This window comes from Populus trichocarpa, chromosome 19 (genome assembly GCF_000002775.5).
Source record: "Populus trichocarpa isolate Nisqually-1 chromosome 19, P.trichocarpa_v4.1, whole genome shotgun sequence".
NCBI lineage: Eukaryota > Viridiplantae > Streptophyta > Magnoliopsida > Malpighiales > Salicaceae > Populus > Populus trichocarpa.
In genome coordinates this window covers 4,278,349-4,301,016 of record NC_037303.2, presented here as the reverse complement: position 1 = coordinate 4,301,016, position 22,668 = coordinate 4,278,349, and the positions used below count along the sequence as shown (strand labels likewise).

The following is a 22,668-nucleotide window of genomic DNA, read 5'->3' as shown; positions in this document are numbered from 1 at the left end:
AAGAGTAACTTAGAAAATAAGGGTATAAAGAAAGAAAGAAAGAAAGAACGTGTACAAAAGCAGAATATGCATGTATATAAGTAGTTATAATAAGCCACAAAATTAAAAAAAAAGGAGTAACTCTTGTGAATGTCAGATCGTGAAAAGAACTTTGAAAGATGAGGTTATTGATAGCTGATGTATGGATTAGTGGAGAATCCTAAAGAATGGAAGGTTATAGACAATTGATATCACTAGACTATATAAGGCAGATGACAAGGAAGATCATGATAACATGCAACTCAATAAAAACTCAAATAATTGCATTGTAGTTTTATCAAGTTCTCAGGACCTTTTAAACCTGAAACTTGTAGGCGATAACTTTGAATGATATTTAGTAGATATACTATTACCATGAAAGATATGGAGGTAGCTCTAAACTCGAGAGATGACATTAATGACATTATTATTCACTCATGTTCTTCTAGCAGCTCAAAAGGTGAATGAATTCTTAACTTAGGTTGTTCCTATTATATATCTCCTAATAGGGACTAGTTTACCATTTATAAATCATTTGATTGTGATAAAGTTCTTTTGGAAGATGACATCTCTTATATGGTGGTTTGGATAGATTCAATATAAGTTAAGATGGATGATGGTATCATAACAACCTTGACAAATCAAACATATTTCAAAGCTAAAAAAGAATTAGTTTCTTTGGGTACACTGGACTTCAGCTATTCATATAGAACTAAAGGTGGAGTTATAAGGATTTTGAAGGGTGTTCTTATTGTGATGAAAATCATAAAATGAAATGGTCTTTATTTTCTTCAAGGCAGCACAACTATGAGAAATTTTATTGTTTAATCTTTAAATTTAGATACCATGATGTTATGGTATATGCGACTTGTGTGTATGAGCGAGAAAGAGATGACTTTATTAAGCAAATAAGGTTGGTTTGATGGCCATAAAGTTGAATTCATGGATTTCTGTAAGCATTGTGTGTTTGAAAAACAATGTATGGTCAAGTTAACATGAGTATTCATCAAACTAAAGACACTTTAGATTATATCCATTTTGATCTTTAGGGTCCATCTCGTGTTTTGTCTCTTATTGGTGGGAGATATATGCTAGCTTTTATTGATGATTTCTCTTGAAAGGTATGGATCATTATTTTAAAATACAAGGATGAAGTCTTCGATTAGTTTAAAAAATGTAAGGATATAATTAAAAAGCAAACTGGTACGAAGATTAAGCGCTTACTAACTGACAATGGTTTAGAATTTCATGGAGGTCCATTCAATGAGTTTTGCAAAATAAAAGAATTGTGAGGCATTATACAATAAAAAAAATGTCACGGTAAAATAAACTTGTAAAAAGTATAGACATAACTTTTTTAGAGCTTGGTGTATGCTCTCTAATGTTGGGTTATCCAAAGGGTTTTGGGCAAAAGTTGTTAACATAGTTTATTATTTGATAAATAGATCTCTATCAACAACTATTGATTATAAAACTCTAGAAGAGGTAAGGTCTGGATCTCCTACTAGTTATACAAATATAAGAGTATTTGGTTATCTTGCTTATGCTCATATGAATGATAGTAAGCTTGAGTTGAAGGTAAGGAAGTACATATTTCTAGGGTATGCAGATGGGATAAAAGGATATATGTTGTGATGCACTATATAAATGAATTTGAGATAAAAGTTTTGAGGTGGCAAAAAAGGTTATTGGTATAGAAATTCATATGTACCGTAAAGTGAGTAGATTGTACTTGTCACATAAAAAGTACATTGAAAGGGTACTTTATTGTTTTGGTATGCAAACATCAAAACTTGTAAGAGGATGCTTGACAGTGTGGTAGTGATTGCTTTTCAAATAACTTTTTGTGTTGAAATACATGCCAATGATTTTTTTTATTTTTAAAAAATTATTTTTGACATCAGCACATCAAAACGATCCAAAACGTACAAACCATATTAAATTTTAGCAAAACAAAATTTAAATTTTTTGGGAACGCGATTTGCACCGCGTTCCCAAACATGTTCTAAGTATTTCATTAACAACTCATTTCAAACTCTCAACTGTATTATCACCTAAAACTAAGAAGGAGATAGAGCACATATTCCATGTTTCTTATGCTAGTGTAATGAGAAGTATCATGTATGTCATCATATGCATAAGGCTAGACATTTCACAAATTATGAGTGTGGTTAATAGGTACATGGCTAATCTTAGCAAAACTTAGTGGTAGACTATGAAATGGATGCTATCAAGTTGCTCGCATTTTTAATTGTTGATTTTATCATATTTTTTATTTCTTAAGTTTTCAATCATATATAAAATATGAAGATACTATTTTGATATTTTTCTTAAACTAGCTTTAATAATCATTTTTTTTTCAAATCAAAACAATGGTTCTAGTTAAAATATTGGCTAAGATAAACAAAAGATAAGTTGATAGAAAAATCTATCTTTATAAAAAGAATTCAAAAATACTATATTTAATGAAAATCACAAAACAAATTATCGAGACCTAAATTTTTTTGTATCCCCCACAAGATAGCATGAGCATACAAACTAGTTTGTTTTAAATCCTAAATAATATTTTTTTACTTCTCTATTTTTTTTTTATCTCAACTTAGATAACAACAAGTCCATTGGCCCGCGCTACGCCACGAGTTGGAGCAAAAAAAAATTAAAGCATAAAAAATATCCAAGTATTGATGATATGTATTCTCGAAAAATAAATAGATTTTAACCATGAATTGAACAATATTTTCATCTGATATTAAGATAGAAAAACATTTGATCTACTTAGGTCATGGGTTGACCCGTGAAATTCACGGGGATAATCTTGAAAAAAATAAATTGAAAAATTCAATACCAAATTAACTTAATGTTGAAAATGAAATCGGTAAAAAATAGCATTTAATTAAAAAAAAAACCTAAGTGACCTAGAGTCAACCAAGCAAACTCACAACACAAGTTATGCACATCATCGGATTCAATAAATTTTTTATCCAAAGATTATTTGTCATTTAATTATATGATAATAAAGTACATGATAATTTTTTGTATGGAATACTTTTTTCAGAAGTAAAAAAAACTATGATAGACACGTGATGCTGAGATAATAAAAGTACATTATTGATAAGAAAATGATGATATTGCATTCTTTTAGGTTTCAGCTAAATAAAAAAAATAAATAATTGATAACAAAGTATGAAATTGTAAAGTTTTTTATTAATTATTTTAACCCAAATATAAAAAAAGAAAACTAAAAAGAGCCCAGGAGTGTGGCCTTGGTGGCCCAACATGCCTGGGCATTAAAAAAAAAACCCAGGCTCGTGGACCTTCTAGCCTAACATGTGCGTTTGGGCTTGTTTTTTTTTTTTAAAAAAACAAGATTTCTTAAAGGATCAGATGACATGTTGTATGTTCTATTTTTTTACAAAGAAAGACAGCAAACAACGTGTCATCAACATTCTACAACATGAAAAAACAAGACTTCGGTTTTTTAGCTTAAAACCTATTTTTCAATCCTTTTTGATCCAAAACATATAGAAAACACCTAAAACCCTGCCAAAACATATCTATGGCTTTATAAAACTCAAAAAAAGTGTAAAAAACGAAATCAACCCGAAACCAAAAACATATATGCGATTGAGATTTGCCTCCTCAAGCAAGGAGAAGAAAAAAAAACACCTAGGTGAAACTGCCCTTATGAAATGGAACCCATTGACACCGTTTTTAACTTTTTTGGTGCTCAGGATCATCGTCAATGATAATTTTCTCTTTTTATATCGGAATCCAGCTTCCTCTCTCTCTCCTCTCACAAAAAAAAAAAAAAAACTGAACAATAAGGAAAATGAACTTTAGTATCAAAATTGAATTTTTGACAACTAAAGCGACCGATAACCTATAAATCGAAAAAAATGAGAGATCAAAATAAAGTTTTTCTATGAAATTTAAAGCCACAACCTAATTTACTTTTCATTTTCACTTGGTTCTTTAATTTTCAATCAAACCCTTTCTTTCAAAAAAAAAAAAAAATATGCAATTGAGTGTTAATTTAGGTTCAAAAGAGCTTATTGGTGCCAAAAAAACGTTTGAGGATTAAAATGAAAATTAAAAAAAAAATCATTGTTTCAATTCACAGTAATTTATGAGAGGAAGAACAATAAAGAAAATAATACAATAATTTTTCCACAAGGCTTAGATTTTGTTAATCTTTTTAAGAAATAACAGGCTAAATTTTTTTTTTCTTGTTTTAAAGCTTCAAATCAATTAAAACCTATAACATATGAAAATAAAAATCAACTCTGAGTTGTTGTCACTAATCAAGATTATGTCCATTGTAAGCTTGTCCTTTATAAAAAAGAAAACATTGGGATTTTCTTTCATAACAATATAGTTTATTCTCTTCCACCCTTATAGTATACTTTTTTATTTCTTTTGTTTCAACTTTGTTTTACTTCTTGTGTATTAATGTTTACTTTTAATACAATTGTTTTTAGGATAATCTAATTTTATAATTTTTATGAAATATTATCATAATATATTTTTTTACTCGTATCATAGTTCAAACTCATTTAACAATATTAAACAATGATAATAATTTTTTAAAAATTACGGATCCATAGTTTTTTAATTAAGTTTAACGTGTCTATTGACAATTAAAAAAATCAATTTAAATTCATAAAATCTAATATGATCCATTAATCCAAATTTATTAAATGGTTCGATTTGAATCCAACTCATTGAATTTGTAAATGGACTAAGCTTCGAGGATGTAAGTGCAATTGTTTAGCGCAGAAGATTGAAAATGTAATTTCATAAGAAGAAAGGGTCAAAACTAAATCATCTCTCCAAGGGAGAAATATCCAAAATATGGACCCACGTAGTGGAAGAGTTGGCCCCACATATTTAAAGAATTGAATAACGAACGCATTGAAATAGCATATAGCCGTTGGAAAGGAGGCTTGCTTAACGGCTAGTTTTATTTCCTTCCACTGCCTATTGGGGGTGTTTTTCTGCTTCCTTTTAAGCACCCTCTTATGACAGAAGCTGAGCTTGTGTTTCCAATAAAAAACCATAAGATCATCTTGTTGTTTTTGAATCTCTCATTAAAATCCCACTTACCATCTTGATCCTCTTCCCACTTCCCTCCTTCCATTTTGAAAATCTCTCCTTTGCTCTCTTTCTTTGCTGTCTTAGCAAGACTATTCAATTGTTGCAGTTTTTTTCCCCATTTGAGAAAGGTAAGTTTTTCTCATTAACTAGTCGATTAGATCTTTATTTTTTTCTCTTTAGTACTAGTATAGTTCATTTTGGTATGTAGACTTGAGCTTAGTAGATTCAACCAAACCAAATATTACATAATGCCCATGTCTTTATTTGTTGATTTTTATTTTATTTATATATTTTGTATAGTTCAATCAACTAGGTTCATCTTTCTCGTTGAAACTGTAGTAACTTTTTGACTCTCTGATTCTAATATTTAATGTCATGTGGGTTTCGTTTCAGGTGTGTGAATTCTGAAGATTTGTAAAGATGAATGACCTAATGACCAAATCGTTTATGAGCTATGTGGACCTAAAGAAAGAGGCCATGAAAGATCTTGAAGCAGGCCCTGACCATGATTTAGAAATGGCAAATGCATCAAACACCATGGACAGCAACCTTGGTCTGTTCCTTGAAGAAGCTGAGGATGTAAAGAAAAAAATGCGATCGATCCGTGAGATTCTTGACCAGTTGCAAGAAGCAAATGAAGAAAGCAAGTCCTTACACAAACATGAGGCCTTAAAATCGATACGAAACAAAATCAATGCAGATATTGTTAAAGGCCTGAAAAAGGCCAGAAGTATTAAAACCCAGCTTGAAGAAATGGATCGTGCCAATGCTGCTAATAGGCGCCTTTCAGGGTACAAGGAAGGAACTCCGATTTATAGAACAAGGGTTGCTGTTACTAATTGCTTGCGCAAGAAATTGAAGGAGCTGATGATGGATTTTCAAGCTTTAAGGCAAAAAATGATGATTGAGTATAAAGATACTGTTGGTAGGAGGTATTTCACTGTTACCGGAGAGTACCCAGATGAGGAAGTCATTGATAAGATCATCTCTGATGGTAATGGGGGTGAGGAGTTCTTGAAACGTGCAATCCAGGAGCATGGGAAAGGGAAGGTGTTGGAGACTGTGGTGGAGATACAGGACAGGTATGATGCTGCCAAAGAGATTGAGAAGAGCTTGTTGGAGCTGCACCAGGTGTTTTTGGACATGGCAGTGATGGTGGAGGCACAAGGGGAGCAGATGGATGATATTGAGCACCATGTGTTGAATGCTAGTCACTATGTGAAGGATGGTACCAAAGAGCTCAAGAGTGCTAAAGATCACCAGAAGAGCAGCAGGAAATGGATGTGTATCGGTATCATTCTCCTTTTGATAATCATTCTTGTGATTGTTATACCTATCGTTACTAGCTTTAGCTACTCTTGAATTGGAGGGCCTTATGGAGGATTTAATGACCTGTTATTCCTTCTGGCTTTCTTGCTTTACTTTTGGAGGATATGCTTGAATCCCTTATTTTGGGGCCAGATTAAGCGGGGAGGGGGTTTGGTTTTCTCTCGTCATTGCTTTTCTCTTTGAGTAATGGTAGGATTTAATGTTGTGATGTAAATTTGGAAAAATTGCTTTATTCTTTATGCTCGTTCTTTGCTCCAATACTGGAAGTTTACATTCTGTACAGACAGTTGTTTTAGAACAGGTGTCTGCAATGACTTTTAGGGAAAGAAATTTATGGACTTGAAAAGCAGCAGGATTGCCTTTAGGCAAGATAACCTGTATGTTGTTCTGGTTTTTCAGAGAATCATGATCCATCATCCTTCTTTACCTTTGTATGGGTGCCTTTTTGGAGCAACTTCATGATCCAATGTAGGGAATTCAGGAGGCAATTGGGTCTTGGTTAGAAACTATAGAAACAAATTGAAAAAAGAAATGCAGCAGAAATAAAAAGAAAAAAAAATCCAGATTTCCTTTTCTGGAGACTCAAAAAGATTTAGCTGTGCATTTCTGAAATAGTATGAGGCATGAAAAAGAAGACTCAACATTTTCTTTTAAGTTGAATTCTATCTAAACTTCGCTTCCATTTTCAGATCACTCAACATATCATATCCATTTCTTCTTTACTTGGTTTTCTTAAGAAAACTTCCTCGTCTTTTTGGAGTTAATAAATCCTTCTGCCAATCTCTGGAACAAGCTCAACTCAGTCAACCTCTTCTCTTCTATTTCTTCCACTTCCTTTATTATCTGTGCTGATGAATTTGTTGAAGTCTCTTCCTATGCTTTTGGCTGCCATCTCAAGTTCAAGCACAATGCTTTCTGGCAGAAACTTGATAGTGAAGGAAATTACCAGTCATCTTGATTGTGAAGGAACTCATTGTCATGATTGTAGAGCATTGCAGGATACACTGGATCTTGCACTAACCTCTGTACAGTTGATCGGGTGAAAATCCAGTATCTGGAGTTCGTATCCTCCAGGACAAGTTCCCGACAAGCTTGTTGGATTCTTTATGGAATTTATGCAATTGGCAGTCAAAAGCATCAAAAGTAGGATTTAGGCCACTAGTGATGACATTAAAGTTCTTGACAAGAATGGCAGGATCAGGGACGGAATTCCCCAACATCAGACTTCTGAGGTACACACTTCTTTCATGAGACTGCACACTCATTGAATTCATCAACAAGACTGTTTTTCAAATAGGTCCACACATTTGATCTGCAAAATATCTAAAGAGGGGTTACTCGTTGAATATCATTATCTATCTCACCAGGTATAAGGCAGAACAAGATTATTGGACAACCAACTACTCAAAAGCTTAAGCTGACAGAGAGGGGTTTGTTTGTTCTAAAAGAGATGCCACCCTTTGCCCTGCAGGCCAAGTGCAAAGAATATGGTACACCGTTTCCTTTAAAAGCTTATGCTGTTAGTGAGCATTCTGCTTATACATATTCTTTCTGAAGTATCTGCAAGCATCTCGAGAGAAAGAACAGAACTTACCTGGCATTCATCTGCAGTATGGAGGGCAAGCAACATTAGCAGCACAAGATGAGTTTGCAATGCACTTTGCCAATTCTAGCCTGACAATAACAAGCTGGTAAGTAAAGGACAATGATGAAGGATCAAAATGCACTTGCCGGTTAAATGGAAGGAAATCCCTTTGCTACCAAAATTTTCAACAACTAATAATTCCCATCAATACCACCACCTCCTCATCAAATCTCAACAGAAAATGCTAAACCTAAACCCATTCATATGCTAGCTAGTGTATCTTCTGATTGCATAACAGCACGCCACCATAAATCACATTCAGACTGAAATATAAACCATGATTTGAAGGATATTCGTATACTGAAATGTTAGAAATTTAACTTCTATTAGAATTATGTTGTTCACTGTTCTCTAACATTAATGGATTATGATATTTGACCTACTCTGCAATCCAAACAGCTCAAAAAAAGTTATTCACCACTAGTTCTGTTGGTTAACATAGAGGCTCTGATTTGAATAATAAAATACCGGTATGGGAAATCCAAAGCACACACAGCATCAGAAATAGCTTCAGGTAAACATTTTAAATTAATAAAGCATTGTTTTTTCTTTTTTAAAAAAAATTAGGAATTTTTTCAATCTAAACTCTATTTTTTAATTAATGGATTTATTTTTTGTTTTAATAAAATATATTTTGTAATAAGAAGCATTGTTTTTAAATGAAATCATATCATAATCTAAAAAAAAAAAAACATGTAAAAAAATTATGTCTTGATATTTTGTGTGTGTGTGACCGAAGGAAAACAATTAATTAATGTAACAAAATTATGTAACAAATAACAAAAAAAAATAGAATTTACTTTTATTTAATATTCATGAGCACATTTTAAAATGTTTTTGGGTATATAACAATTAAAAACAATTATTAATATTACCACAAAGACCTATAATATTATTTAAAAATTATGGTAAAATTATTATTATTATTTAATTTTAAATTTTAATCAAAATCTAGAAAAAAAGAAAGGCTAAAAAAGCTATAAAAAGAGATCAAACACTTATGAGATTGAATTTATACACTTTGCTCGATAAAAAGAAGGCCAAGCATGCTAGGACTTGCAATTTAAGGACCAAGAAGATAAATGATACATTGTCTAGTTTATTATTTTTTATTTATTTATAAAAGTCAAATGACAAGTCATTTATTTTGGTAGATGATGTGTGGTGTGTTGTACAGGTTCGACCACAATGAGACCATTGCTTATCTTAAAACTTTTTTAGAATTTTATTTTTATCTCTTGAAAAATACCTAATAAACATTCTAAAAATCAAATCAAACCCATTGCTAACCTAAAAGCTCCAAATTAAATAAAAAAAAATAATATTTTTGAAGTTTGATCGACTCTTCTTACAATAAGATAAAAGTTTTAAACCATCTTAATTGATCCCTTTTAGCAAGACGAACACATTCACACTAAAAATGACTTTGTTATTGAAATATGAAAAAAATAATTTTTTTTGCCACTCATCCTTTTTTTTTTATGATTTTCTTTCCTATTTGTCAAACTCAAGGACTGCAACAGTAAACAAACGAAGTTTAGGATCAATATATTATGAAAACAACAAGGACCAAAAATTCATACAATAAGACCAAAATGAAGTTTTTTTTGACGAAAATGAAAAGGACTCCATTTGTTTTTTTTGTTTTTGTTTTTTAACATGTCCTTCTTCTTTAAATTATTATTTTTTTATATAAATTTAAATTTAATTTCATTAAATTGGTGTCTACCTCAATTTTTAAAGTTTATTAAACACGTTGAATTCATAAGATGTGCAAAGAAAAGAAAAACTCAACATATAAAATATAACCAAGGATGAAATATAAAAAGAGTAAAGTTGTATAACCAAAATGAAAAATAAAAAAAGTACATTCATGTTCTATAACACAAATATTTAATATTAAAATCAATTAACAAATATTAATTTTGTCATTTGTATTTTTTTTATATATATATATTTACAATTAATTGTATCTATGAATTTCTTAGATTTACAGAAGTACTCTTTCAAATTTGTTGAATTAGGTTAGCTCAATAATTATTTGATTGAAGATAATTCAACTTTATTTTTTTTATCTTTTTTGAAAAAAAAAAACCTTCTCATGATCTATAATAATTATTCACATAAGATGTTCAAGTTTGAAGTTTGAAACAAAGTGTTTTGCCTTTTCTCACCACCTAAGATGCTATCATGATCGAAACAAACTTTTTATGAAGAGGAATAAGAATATCATTGTACCTCAACAAAACATTTTATTCTCATCAACTTGCTTTCTTCCAATATATATCTATATATTACGATTATTGGTATCAAACTTAGGTTAAAGATAATTAATGGAGACTTAGAGGGTGATCACTCAATTGAATTTCATGGATATAAAAAAGAGTTGGTAATTGTCCTAACTTTGTACCCTTACCTGGAAATCAAGTTTAATACCACTTGTTGAACTTGAAAGCAAAAAATAGGTTAATAAAACTAATAAACATTCTAAAAATCAAATCAAACCCACACCCTTCAATTGGTCTAAAAATCCAAATTAAATCAAAAGAAAAAAAAATCTTTTTGAAGTTTGATATACTTCTTACAATAAGATAAAAGTTTTAAATCATCTTAATTGCACCTCTTTCACACTAAAAATAACTTTTTTGTTATTGAAATATGAAAAAACAATCTTTTTTTTCCGCTTTTCCTTTTTTTGATGATTTTCTTTCCCATTTGTTAAACTTAAGGATTGCAATATTAAACAAATGAAGTTTAGGATATATATATATATATATACACACCACAAGGACCAAAAATTCATACAATAAATATTTATTGACCAAAATGAAGTTTTTTTGGCGAAAATGAGGACTCCATTTGTTCTTTTTTTTTTTTTGGTTTTTAATATGGTCCTTCTTCTTTAAATTATTTTTTATATAAATTTAAATTTAATTTCATTAAATTGGTGTCTACCTCAATTTTTAAAGTTTATTAAACACTTTGAATTCATAAGAACATGCAAAGAAAAGAAAAACTCAACATATAAAATATAACCAATGATGAAATATAAAAGAGTAAAGTTGTATAACCAAAATAATAAAAAAAAAAAGTACATTCATGTTCTATAACACAAATATTTAATATTAAAAATCAATTAACAAATATTTTATGAAGATGAATGAGAATATCATTGTAACACAACAAAATTGCTCAACAAAATTGTAAAGAACATTCAATTCATCAACTTGCTTTCTTCCAATATATATATTGCATTATTGGTATCAAACTTAGGTTAAAGATAGATGATGATTAATGGAGACTTAAAGGGTGATCACTTAATTGAATTTTAATAAGACAATACCATAAAGAAGAGTTGGTAATTGTCCTAACTTTGTACCCTTACCTGGAAATCAAGTTTAATACCACTTGTTGAACTTGAAAGCAAAATAAAGGTTAATAAGATTTTTATACAAATTATTAATAGGAAAGTTCCATAACAAACTCTGTAAGATCATCAATTGTATGAGAAGTTCCTGAAGAGTGAATTATGGCCAGAGACAGTAACATTTATTGGACATATAGTGTCAAAAAATAGGATTGAGATCGATCCTTAAAAGATTGAAGCAATTAAATAGTGGTTTAGACTTACTTTGATGACAAAGGTTAGAAGTTTCTTAGGTTTGACCAACTATTATTGGAGGTTTATAGATAATTTATCTTAGATTTCTACACCATTGACTAAGTTAACGCAGAAGAATGTTACGTTTTAGTGGTCTAAAGCTCGTGATAAGAGTTTCTTGAAGTTGAAACAAAGATTGACTACAATGCTTATTCTAGTGGTACCTTCAGGTTTTAGTGGTTACACAATATATTACGATGCCTCGAAAGTGGGACTAGAGTGTGTTCTGATGTAGCATGGCAATAGCCTACACTTCACAGAAGTTGGATTTTTAGGTTTAAATTAAAATGCATGATAATATAGACTACATTGACTATTTTTGGATAACATTCAGGGTATGCTTGAGAATGTGGTAGTGGTTACAGTTTAAAGTGCTTTTTCGCTTAGAAATACATTAAAATAATGTTTGTTTTAAAATTTTTTTTTTTGACGTAAGCACATCAAAACGATCTAAAAATATAAAAAAATTAATTTTAAACAATTTCTTTTTTAAATTTTGGTGTAACACGGTTTAAACCGCGTTTTCAAACAAGGCCTTAATCGAGTTAGGATGGGATTTTTGAGTGTTCATCCTTCATCCGGAAAATCCATAACCATAATTTGCATTATGCACATTTAATTTAGTTGGATTGAATTGAATGATATCAAATATATGATAGATTTGACTAAAATTACCATCCATATCCGAACTGCCTTGTAAAGTTTATAGCAATTCGTTTCACTTGCACATAACTCTCTCATGAACAGTACCATTAGTACCAAATTCCATGCAAATGTTGCATGGTTTTAACCTAATAATATCTTGACTATCCCAGCATATATGATTACAGTAAATCAGTTTTTTTTATGGATCCCAATTCATGAAAATAATAATAGACCTATATTTAATCTAATAAAAAATATTTTACAAAACCCATAAATAATTGATATGATTCATGTTGAGTATGCAAGTAATTAATAGGATGATACCATCCATGAAAATCTTCTTAACATTCCTATTTGCATTTGGAGATGATAAAGGATATCGAATTGGGTTCGGGCCTAGTTCTGGCCAGGACTCTATTTTATATTAAAATGCTTCTTTTTTGAATCAATTTAAATTTTGTTCCGGAAATGAAAAATATATACTCCTTGAACCCAATGCATTAATTTATTAAAAAGAATTGAGGTTAAGTTAAACTTAGCTCATAATTTTGTATACCATTATCTTTTGGTTGGATTATGATATTGATTTTCATTTCAGTTTATGTATCGAATTAAATATTTTTCTCAAATGATTTCAGAATACATTTTTGTAATAATTTAATAAATATTTAGAAAGATAATTTCATATGAACACGAAACTTAAGATTTACTTAGAAAATTAATAGAGATTATACTTTCTCAATCATCATCAAGTCACCTATCCATTTGATTTTTTTTTTTATAATATCAAAGTCATTATCATTAATATTAATGAATCTATCCATAAAATAAAACTTGGAAAAAAGTTTATAAGATAATCAGGGGTGTAGCTAGAAATTTTAGTTTGGAAGAGCTAAATTAGAAAACAGACAAATAAAAATATCAACAGAATTGCATATGGTATTCTATCAGTTATATGACAAACTTCCTGAAAAAAATACTGATGGAATTAAATAGGTAACTTTTTTGCGCGTTTTGTTCGTCTGTAAATCCATCAGTAAATTTATTATTGATGAACTCACTTACATATTAGAAATTACCGACGAGAGTTTTTCTAATAGACTGTTTTTGTTTGTGAGTCTAATGGTACAATACTTATTGATAGATTACGAGTGTAAATATTGATAGAAATTTCTGTGAGTAAAATTATTAAATCTGATAATAAAATCTAAAGGAGTGTGGCCTGAAATTATATTTTTCCTTCCAGCCCCCTAATTCTACCGTCGAAGATAATATACATACCTAACTAAAGCTACACACATAACCTTTCTGTAATTTCTAGCAAAAGAAATGGAAGAAACTAGAAATTAAGGCTGATAATGATTAAAAAAAAAGGAGTTAATTATTTAGGAATCTTCATGTTCTTGTATATCGCCGTGAGGAAAACATCATTGCCCTTTCACCCACATTATTATTCGATCAGAAATGCAAAATTGTGATATTACCGAAGATGTGTTTTGTTATTAATAATCTTGGCAGGAAGAATAATCATTTAAAACATCACCAATATGCGGCTTCATAGTGTGTTTGAGTTTCAATTTGGAAGATAAAACACACACTTATGTTCAGACGACACGGAGACACCAAAGTTTTACATGGTAGCTGTAATAAACAAGCATATCCGCATTTTCGATGAAGCGATGGTTGCAAGGAAACTAGACATTTATAACTATGTAAGTTGTCTCTGCAACAGAAAAAATTTCAGTTGCATTGATCTCTCAAGTGAAAATCATGGACTAGTTTTTTTAGCTCATGGGCTTGGCTAGCTTTTGAGGCATAAGTAACAAGGTCACAAGCTGTCATGATTAGGAGAGGATTTCTTTCTTCAACTAAGCTTGCCTTCCTGCACACAACAATCTTCTTCTTTCATGTCTTGTCATCAGATGGTTTCCCTTCACCAAATGGCACATCAGGTTTTCCTTGATCTCCTCCGTCCTTTTCTTTTTCTTTTTTAATATTTATATGCTTTGAATAATTAAATAACAAAAAATGGAAGAAGTTTCCATGTGTATGTGCCCCTAGCTCTAACAACGAACTTTAATTGCAGGTAACTGTGTCTTGGACTTCAAGGAATTCCCTTACGAACCAACCGGTGAGTGCATAGGCCACCAGGAGAAAATCAAGGACTGGGACAGCTTCAGCACAACATTATGCTGTCGTAATCTGCTCAACGATCTGACCAAACTCTTAGCCTCGCGTGCAATATCGAACACAGATGTTGACATCTTGCTTCCAAAAGATCAATGGATGGAATGTATCCATGGCTTTCCTGGACAAAACTCTGTGTCACCGGCTTCTTGTGGCTTTGATGACCTCTACAATGAGAGAAGTGCTTGCTCGAGATTTTCTTTGTCATCGATTACGGAACAGTGGTATTACAAAAAAGCATTAGCCTCGTGTACGAATTTTAGCTCTTCATACGATTATGGGTGTAGCAGCTGCATAGAGGCACTGTCCGATTTGAGGGATTATCAGTTACGAATATCAAATGTCAGCGCTAATGACAAGAAGGCAAAAATAGTATGTGGGGTGGCAGTTCTTATTTCTGTTGTGGCTGAAAATTTGAAGAATAGCGCTTGGATTGATGATTTCTACAGGTGTTTGCCAGCGTCAGATGCATTCAGTAAGGGCCATTACTACTTCTTTTAAATCTTATTTCTCGATTTACTTCCCATTTCACTTCCTGATGCTTAGAGTATTGTTTATGAACAGATGAAGGATACATGCAAATCAAATGTAAGTACAGCTATTCTGTTTTCTCATTGAATCATTTCTTGGAATTTTATTTGGTCACGTGGATCATCGTGTGAAGGATAAACACTCATAAAGATCTTTAGTTTATCAGATTCTCTGGTGAAAGTGGTATTTGCTATTTTTATAGCAATCATCACATTGTTGCTGGTCTTTCTTCTGATAAAATACGTGAGCAAGGGCAAGAAGAAGCGTCCTAAGCCCGTAATTCAATCTAAAGAGATCACCACATGGTCTGGCTTATATAGATTCTCCAAGGCTGAGATTGAGAATGCCATTAACCACAGCAAGGTGAGGAAGAGCCTAGGGAGAGGAAGCGCTGGGGAAGTTTACAAAGGTGTTCTACCAAGTGGCCAAGCAGTAGCCATCAAGCACATTCATAAAAGCAACTCATGTGATTCTTTCCAGAGGGAAGTTGAAGGGCTTTCCAGGGTTAGGCATCCAAATCTTGTTTGTCTCTTTGGTTGCTGCATCGAAGGAGACGACCGGTATCTTGTATATGAATATTGTGCAGCTGGGAATTTGTCTCAACATCTCCTAAGTAACTTCCTGTCAATCTCTAAATAACGTTTCAGTGTTTTTTGTTTAGCATCTTGAGTTAATGGGTGCTTCCAGATGATGCCTGCTTTGTGTTGTCCCTGGGGTAGTGTTTCTGATCATATGCCTCAATCTATTTTATCCAGGTAAACATACTGTACTGACATGGGAACGAAGAGTTAAGATCCTAAGAGACTGTGCTCTTGGATTGAGATACCTTCACCATTTTATAGATGGCTGCATTGTCCACAGAGACATCAAGGTAGTTGCTTCTCCTGCAGTTTCCTCATTATGCGGTTCTAAATGTGCGCAATTGTACTGAATCTATGCATGTTTCACAGCTCACCAACATCCTTCTGACTGAGAATTTGGAGCCAAAACTCTCAGATTTTGGATTGGCAAAGATGCTCGGCATGGAAGAGAGCAAAGTTTTCACGGATGTTAGAGGAACGATGGGCTATATGGACCCAGAATATATGAGCAATGCCAAACTAACATGTGCCAGTGACATCTATAGCTTTGGTATTGTTACTCTTCAACTATTGTCTGGGCAAAAAGTAATCGAGTTGGATCTTGATTCCAGAGATCAGCTCACCAGAAAGGTATCATTCTTGTGTGCCTGAAAGTCATTAGATACCATGCAAGAAATCTCTAGAGTTCAGAGGGTAACAACCCCTTCAATTTTTGCAGGCCAAGGATGCCAGTGCAGGAAAACGTCCGTTAACAGATTTTGAAGATCCAAGGCTCAACGGAAAGGTCAACAGCGTTGATTTTGAAGCCATTTTGCAAATTGCTGTCCTCTGTGTTGCAAAATCAAGCAAAGGTCGCCCTACTATTGATGATGTCTTTGAAGAGATAGAGAAGGCTTGGAAAAACACACTTGCTGAGATGGTCAGGCAATCAGTCCTTTGAAGCAATGCATAGACATGATCTTTTGTCACATTATACTAACATCGATAACATTTATATATATATTTTGAGTGCAGAAAGCAAATCGAGAGATGGTCTCATCAATGTCAAGATCTTTGGAAGCGATACCCGTGTAAAGAAATCAGGCCGAAGGATGAAGCTCAACGGGGGTGGCGCCATTGTTTTGTTTGTAAACTATAAACTAGTAAAACAAGGGTGTTGATTATAAATAAAGACCAGATATAAGTAAATATACTATTTATAGTTTTTTATTTTATTTTTATTTATATGGTAAAAGGATTTTAGTGAGAAGAAGGGATAGAAAGCCCGTCTGCAAGATTCAATCAATCCCACAGCCACATAGTTTAAAACCAATCAATAACTTCAAGATTTATAAAATTAGTTGAGTTATTCGTAAGTTAATTCATACATCTATATTAAAAAAGCAAAACACCAAGCACTTTCTGGTTAGGAAATTTGAGATTATACATGGACGTATGCACATGTGAATGTTTCTTCATTGGCTTGGGCCCGAGGACATGATGGCGATCACAAGGAAGGAAAGAGTTCTAGCCCTTGATAGAATTAAAGAGAGTTCAATTTGTTGATTGAGAATCCCTTGCTGTAACGAAATCTTGAACATTTGAATGGGAAATGGTTTTTTTTCGTGTGGAATTAAGGCCTTTTTTGTAATTAAATATGTATTATGTATGGGAGTTGCTAGTCAAGGAGTTCCTTTTTACTTGTTAAACACTTGTATTTTGGTACACATATTTTATTTTTCACTCATTTCGGTTCTTAAATGTTAAGAGAAGAAAGAATAAATCAAAGAGAGAAAAGAGAAATAAAAATCTCAGGCGGCCATATTTTGACCACATCAACCTTTGATGTTGATTGCATCGGGCTAAACTTGAAGATGGAAGTTCACTAAAGATGTTTTTGATTTGGATAATTCTAGAAAAAATAGATTGAATATTCTATACCTAATAAGTATTTAAAAAAAAAATAGATTTTCAATTGTTTTTAAGATCGTAAATAGATTTTTAGAGGTCTCTAGAATAGATTTTAGGTGCATAGAAACAAAAAAATTTATATCAATCAAATTGAAATAAATAATAAGAAAAATAAATAGACATTTATATATAATAAATAAAATAATACTATGTGACATTAGAAAATAACTCAAGAACCCCCACAAATTTCTATAAATAAAGAGTCTTATCTTAGGCAAAAAAATTTTTTATAATTTTTTTGAAAAGTTATCAAACTCTTTAAACAAGAAAAATCATTTAAAAGATGTCAAGCTTTCTTCATCTATACTTAAAATCTTTAAAGAATGAAGCTTAATTTTATCAGATGTAAAAGCCTTATAAAATATATTCTTTAAAGTATCAAATCATTAAATTTCACACTGCAATATAAAACCCAAATTTATATTTTTACAAAGCATAAATATATTTTGGCTTGATTTTATAAATAAATCAAGTGAAATACTTATTATTTTTCTTCTATTTTGAAAAGGTTAATCATGATATGTTTTTTAAGTATTTAATTGATATGCTTAAATAGAAAGGTATTTAAAATTTTAATTTGATTTGATGAATTGAATGGCATATAATTTACAATAATTTCTTAATAATAATATACTTATTAATTAGTTTTAATCCCATATGCATAATGTATTAGTCAACTTTTTATTTCTATTTTTCTATCCTCCTGGATTACAGGAGAAAAATTCAAAAACAAAAAAATCCCTTGAATTCCATTGATTTTGTGATATATGATTACACCGAGTCGATATACATCCATTTACTTTATTTTCATATGTGAATACTTGTTAAATTTAATTTAAAATTAACCTATTTAAAAAATTCACACATTTTTTTTTTTTGGCTCGTGCTGGTGCGCGACCCAATAATCTAGTTAAAATAACTAGCATATAAAGCTCTTTTTCTAATTCATAAAATGAATTATAATCGTAGCAAAATGGTGTTTTAAATGAAATGATGTGATTTTTATTTTATTTTTTTAATGTTATGATTTTTATTCCAATTCCTATATATAAATTTATGAATATTTAAAGTGGTCTTGTTTTTATTTTTCTACAATAAATGTTTTAAAAATTAAGACTACTAGAAAATTAGAAAACAACAATGAAAACGCTTACAAATTTTTTTTTTGTTGCCATATACCAATGAAAATTGTGAGAAAAGATTTCTATTAGTAATTATAAATGAAAATAGTGACAAAATAAAAACATATATATAAAAAATATCTCATCTACAATTTCGTTGGCATGGCTGACATATAAAATTATCGATGAAATTGCTGATAAAAATTTCATTGGTGATTTAAAAAAAAATTAAAACTCAACAGTTCCTCTCTTGTCCCTTATTTCTTCTCACTATTGAAAAATTGACAAATAGCAAAGGAAACACCAATGAAAAATACTCCTACGTACTTTCTACATAAATAACGATGAAAATTTTTTGTTGGTAATTGCCAATAAAAATTATGATAGAATTTGTTCCATTGGTAATTGCCAAAGGAAATTTTAATGGAATTGAGAAAATAAAAAAAGAATAAAGGTTTCATAAAAAAATTAACACATCAGTATTTTTCAATAAAATTCTCGATGGATATTATGTCGGAAAAATTAAATTAAATAAAACCCGACATTTTTTTTGTAGGAAACATTATCAATTATTTTTATCTTAAGATAAAAATAAATGTCAGGTCTTGTAAAATTAAGATATTGATGAGCACTAATAATTTGACGAAAACATGTAGGATTATAAAACAAGCAACCGGAAACCACAATAACCATTGATGTAGAAATAGGAGTATTAACAAGTTTGCAAGAAGACATACCTACTCTGTGAAGGATGTCAAGAATATACTTATCTTGTCGTAGCATGATACTCAAACTAGTAGGATGAACCTCAATTCCTAAAAAATAATAAACAATTCCTAAATCCTGAAACTTAAATTTTAAGTTCAACAATTGTATCCATTGGTGAAACATGTCTGAATTGTTACCAATTAGCAAAATATCATCAACGTAAACCAAAAGATAAAATATTTCAGCACCTAAAAATGACTTGAATAATGATGTGTCAAGTTTAGAAGAATGAAATCCAATAGAGACAAGATAGTCACTAAGCCAAATGTACCATACTCGAGGATCTTGTTTCAAGCCATACAAAGACTTAACAGAATAATGGCTTGCTTAATGACAAGACTAAAAGTCTTAAAGCAATCAATGCCCCTTTGTTGACTAAACCCTCTAGCAACCAACCGAGCTTTATAACGCTCAATGTTGCTATTTGTACGACATTTTATCTTGTACATCTAATGGTTACCAACAACTTTCATTAAAGGTTGAAAAGGAATCAAAGACCAAGTGTTGTTTGTATGCAACACCTGGATTTCAGCCTTCATTGCATCTCGCCAAGCCTCATACCTGTCAACATCAGAGAAAATAATGGATTCATAGTAAAGAGGAGAGATTACCCAATAGAGATGAAAGTCAGACAAAGATGAAGCCGTCATCAGAAAATAATGGGTTCATAGTCTTTGATAGTTGTGGATGAAGAATCATATGGTGTTGACGAACCACTGGTTGTGAGGCATGTAAGGCTGAGCCTTGATAATGTTGTCAAGGATAAAAGGAGATGTGAACAACCAAATTCAAACTAGCAGTAGAGGCAGACCAAGACGCAGAGCTGGTAGCAGCAGACCCTAGTGAACCAACAACAGAACCGAGAGAACTAGCAACATCAAACTTGGAAATTGGCAACTCAGAAGAAAGAGAACATGTAGTATGATCATGAGAGAAACATGCATTTAGCGACTTAAGATTAGGATCAGTGGGTTGTTATAAATGGGTAAAAATGGTAGACAAGATTGGAGTTAGGGAGGCTATAGGTGTAAGAAAGTTAAAAAATAGAGAATAAAGCAAATTGGGTAAGTGGGAAGACTTAATATAAGGTGAAGAGATGTTGGTTGTGGTTGCAATTTGTTCAAATTTATCAAAAGAGAACACTTGTTTATTAAAATAGAGATGATGAGATATATAAATTCATTGGGATGTGATGTCAAAACAATAATAACCTAGATAAGAGGAGCTATAGCCTAAAAACACACACGGAGATGAACAAAAATCTAACTTATGATTATGATATGGATACAAAAATGAAAAACAAAAACACCTAAACGTATACAGAAAAGCATAATAAGAAGAACGATAAAAAATACAATCAAAAAGAGATTAATTGCTAAGGATAAAAGTAGGCATGCGATCAATAAGATATATCAAGGTTTCAAACACATAATTCAAAAACCTTAAGAGTGCTTTACATTATCCCATAAGAGTAAGTCTAATTTTGACAATATATCAATGACGACATTCAACTGTGTTATTTTATTCATAAGTATGATGACAAATTAAATGATAATAAATACTAATAGTCTGAAATAATGTATTTAACTTTGGTATTCACCATCGCAATCAGTTTGGAAATGTTACAGCCCGGCCCAACCTGCTAGATATTGTCCGCTTTGGGCCTTACCACCCTCACAAATTTGTTCTTGATGACCATGCATAACCCCAAAACGTGTCTGACAAGTCAACAACCAGTACTACTAATTAGGCCAGCTACCAACTCTTCACCCACCGATGTGAGATATTACAATCTACCCCTTTTAAAGAGGTCGACGACCCCGTCAGCACAACCAGACAGCAAGTGAGGCCGGCTTTGATACCAAATCTCACAATCTAGTCCAACCTGCCAGATATTGTCCACTTTGGGCCTTGCCGTCCTTATAGATTTGTTCTTGATGACCACGCATGGCTCCAAAACGTCTCTAACAAGTCAGCAACCAGCACTAATAATAAGGTCAGCTACCAACTCCTCGCCCGCTGACGTGGGATATTATAGGATATATTTACTTTTTAGCAAAAATTGACACTCAACAAAGCTTGAAAACGATGGAAAAAAAAATACATCAGATTTCGCAACAAGAGGATAATATCATATATATTTGGTGTGCACATCGACAAAAATAATAAAATAGCAAAAGCCATTAAAAGAAAAATAAAGGCAGGATCTCAAGCATCACTAAATATTAAATTAAATGAAGTAGAAGTTTTATGACCCGTAGGTCTCAACAATAGACACAACGACTTTCGTAGCGAACATGCTTCATATTGAAAATTAAAACATCTAGAGTTACAAGTAATTTTATTATTTGATACTAAAATATTAAAAACATAGGAAGTAGGATGAAACAAACAATAATTGTAACACCCTCAAATTATAATGTCATGAAATCTCAAACATTTCTTTACTAATGTCAAGTATTTAATAATATGTCTAAGATTATGAGATTTTTTTTAAAAAAAATTTGGCAGAGTTGTCTTTGTTTTCTGATGTTACCAAGTTATCGACTAGACTTCATTCAATCACAATACTCAAAACTTTCACTTTGATCCAACCATCCTGGATCATATCTCATCTCATCATACAATATTTCACATAACTATACTTCATTGTATTTTCTCAACCTTACATCATCAACAAATAAAACATTAACTACAAACAATTATAAACTCAAAAGATTCATATTGAACTAATTATTATATTAACATGCATCCATCTTTTAAACATGCATAACTATAATTACTAAGTATTCTTTTCGAATAGTTTACTAATATTAGTTCCTTACTCATACTTTTTAAATGTATAAATACCAAAAGCAAACATCGTTATGATACATATATTAAAATCTACATATAATACAAATTACATATAAAGCAAAGATATTACATCCCACAAAATAAACAGATTTAAACACAAAACTCATATTTAAAGCTCCACATCACCTCGTGAAAAACCTGTATACATAACATTAATAAGAAATAAGGAAGATAACACATTAAAAATGATAAAGCTATTATGTTCACAATTCTTCAAAATATATCAAATTGTCTTTCATCACTAACTCACCACATATCCACATTAATAACCCATCCATAATT

At 31.3% G+C, this 22,668-nt stretch overlaps 2 protein-coding genes and 1 pseudogene across 2 annotated transcripts; 2 read left to right on the top strand and 1 right to left on the bottom strand.

The window, feature by feature from the left end:
• Positions 1 to 5,015: 5,015 nt before the first annotated feature.
• LOC7469857 (syntaxin-related protein KNOLLE) lies at positions 5,016 to 6,844 on the top strand. The gene is made up of 2 exons (XM_002325786.4): positions 5,016 to 5,240; positions 5,506 to 6,844. The coding sequence occupies exon 2, from the start codon at positions 5,533 to 5,535 to the stop codon at positions 6,472 to 6,474; it is 942 nt and encodes a 313-aa protein (XP_002325822.3). The 5' UTR covers positions 5,016 to 5,240; positions 5,506 to 5,532; the 3' UTR covers positions 6,475 to 6,844.
• An 86-nt stretch (positions 6,845 to 6,930) lies between these two features.
• On the bottom strand, positions 6,931 to 8,071 carry LOC112325350 (violaxanthin de-epoxidase, chloroplastic-like; annotated as a pseudogene).
• Positions 8,072 to 13,475: 5,404 nt separating this feature from the next.
• On the top strand, positions 13,476 to 16,886 carry LOC18110096 (probable receptor-like protein kinase At5g20050). The gene is made up of 8 exons (XM_024591349.2): positions 13,476 to 14,344; positions 14,479 to 15,054; positions 15,144 to 15,167; positions 15,277 to 15,723; positions 15,866 to 15,981; positions 16,061 to 16,321; positions 16,410 to 16,610; positions 16,706 to 16,886. The coding sequence occupies exons 1-8, from the start codon at positions 14,233 to 14,235 to the stop codon at positions 16,763 to 16,765; spliced, it is 1,797 nt and encodes a 598-aa protein (XP_024447117.1). The 5' UTR covers positions 13,476 to 14,232; the 3' UTR covers positions 16,766 to 16,886.
• Positions 16,887 to 22,668: the final 5,782 nt, after the last annotated feature.

Excerpts from the sequence above, each read along its gene's own strand:
- LOC7469857 (XM_002325786.4), top strand. The coding sequence starts at position 5,533 with ATGAATGACCTAATGACCAAATCGTTTATGAGCTATGTGGACCTAAAG.
- LOC18110096 (XM_024591349.2), top strand. The coding sequence starts at position 14,233 with ATGATTAGGAGAGGATTTCTTTCTTCAACTAAGCTTGCCTTCCTGCAC. Across the intron at positions 15,168-15,276 it reads AGGATACATGCAAATCAAAT|ATTCTCTGGTGAAAGTGGTA; the intron begins GTAAGTACAGCT and ends TTAGTTTATCAG. Across the intron at positions 16,611-16,705 it reads AAAACACACTTGCTGAGATG|AAAGCAAATCGAGAGATGGT; the intron begins GTCAGGCAATCA and ends TTTTGAGTGCAG.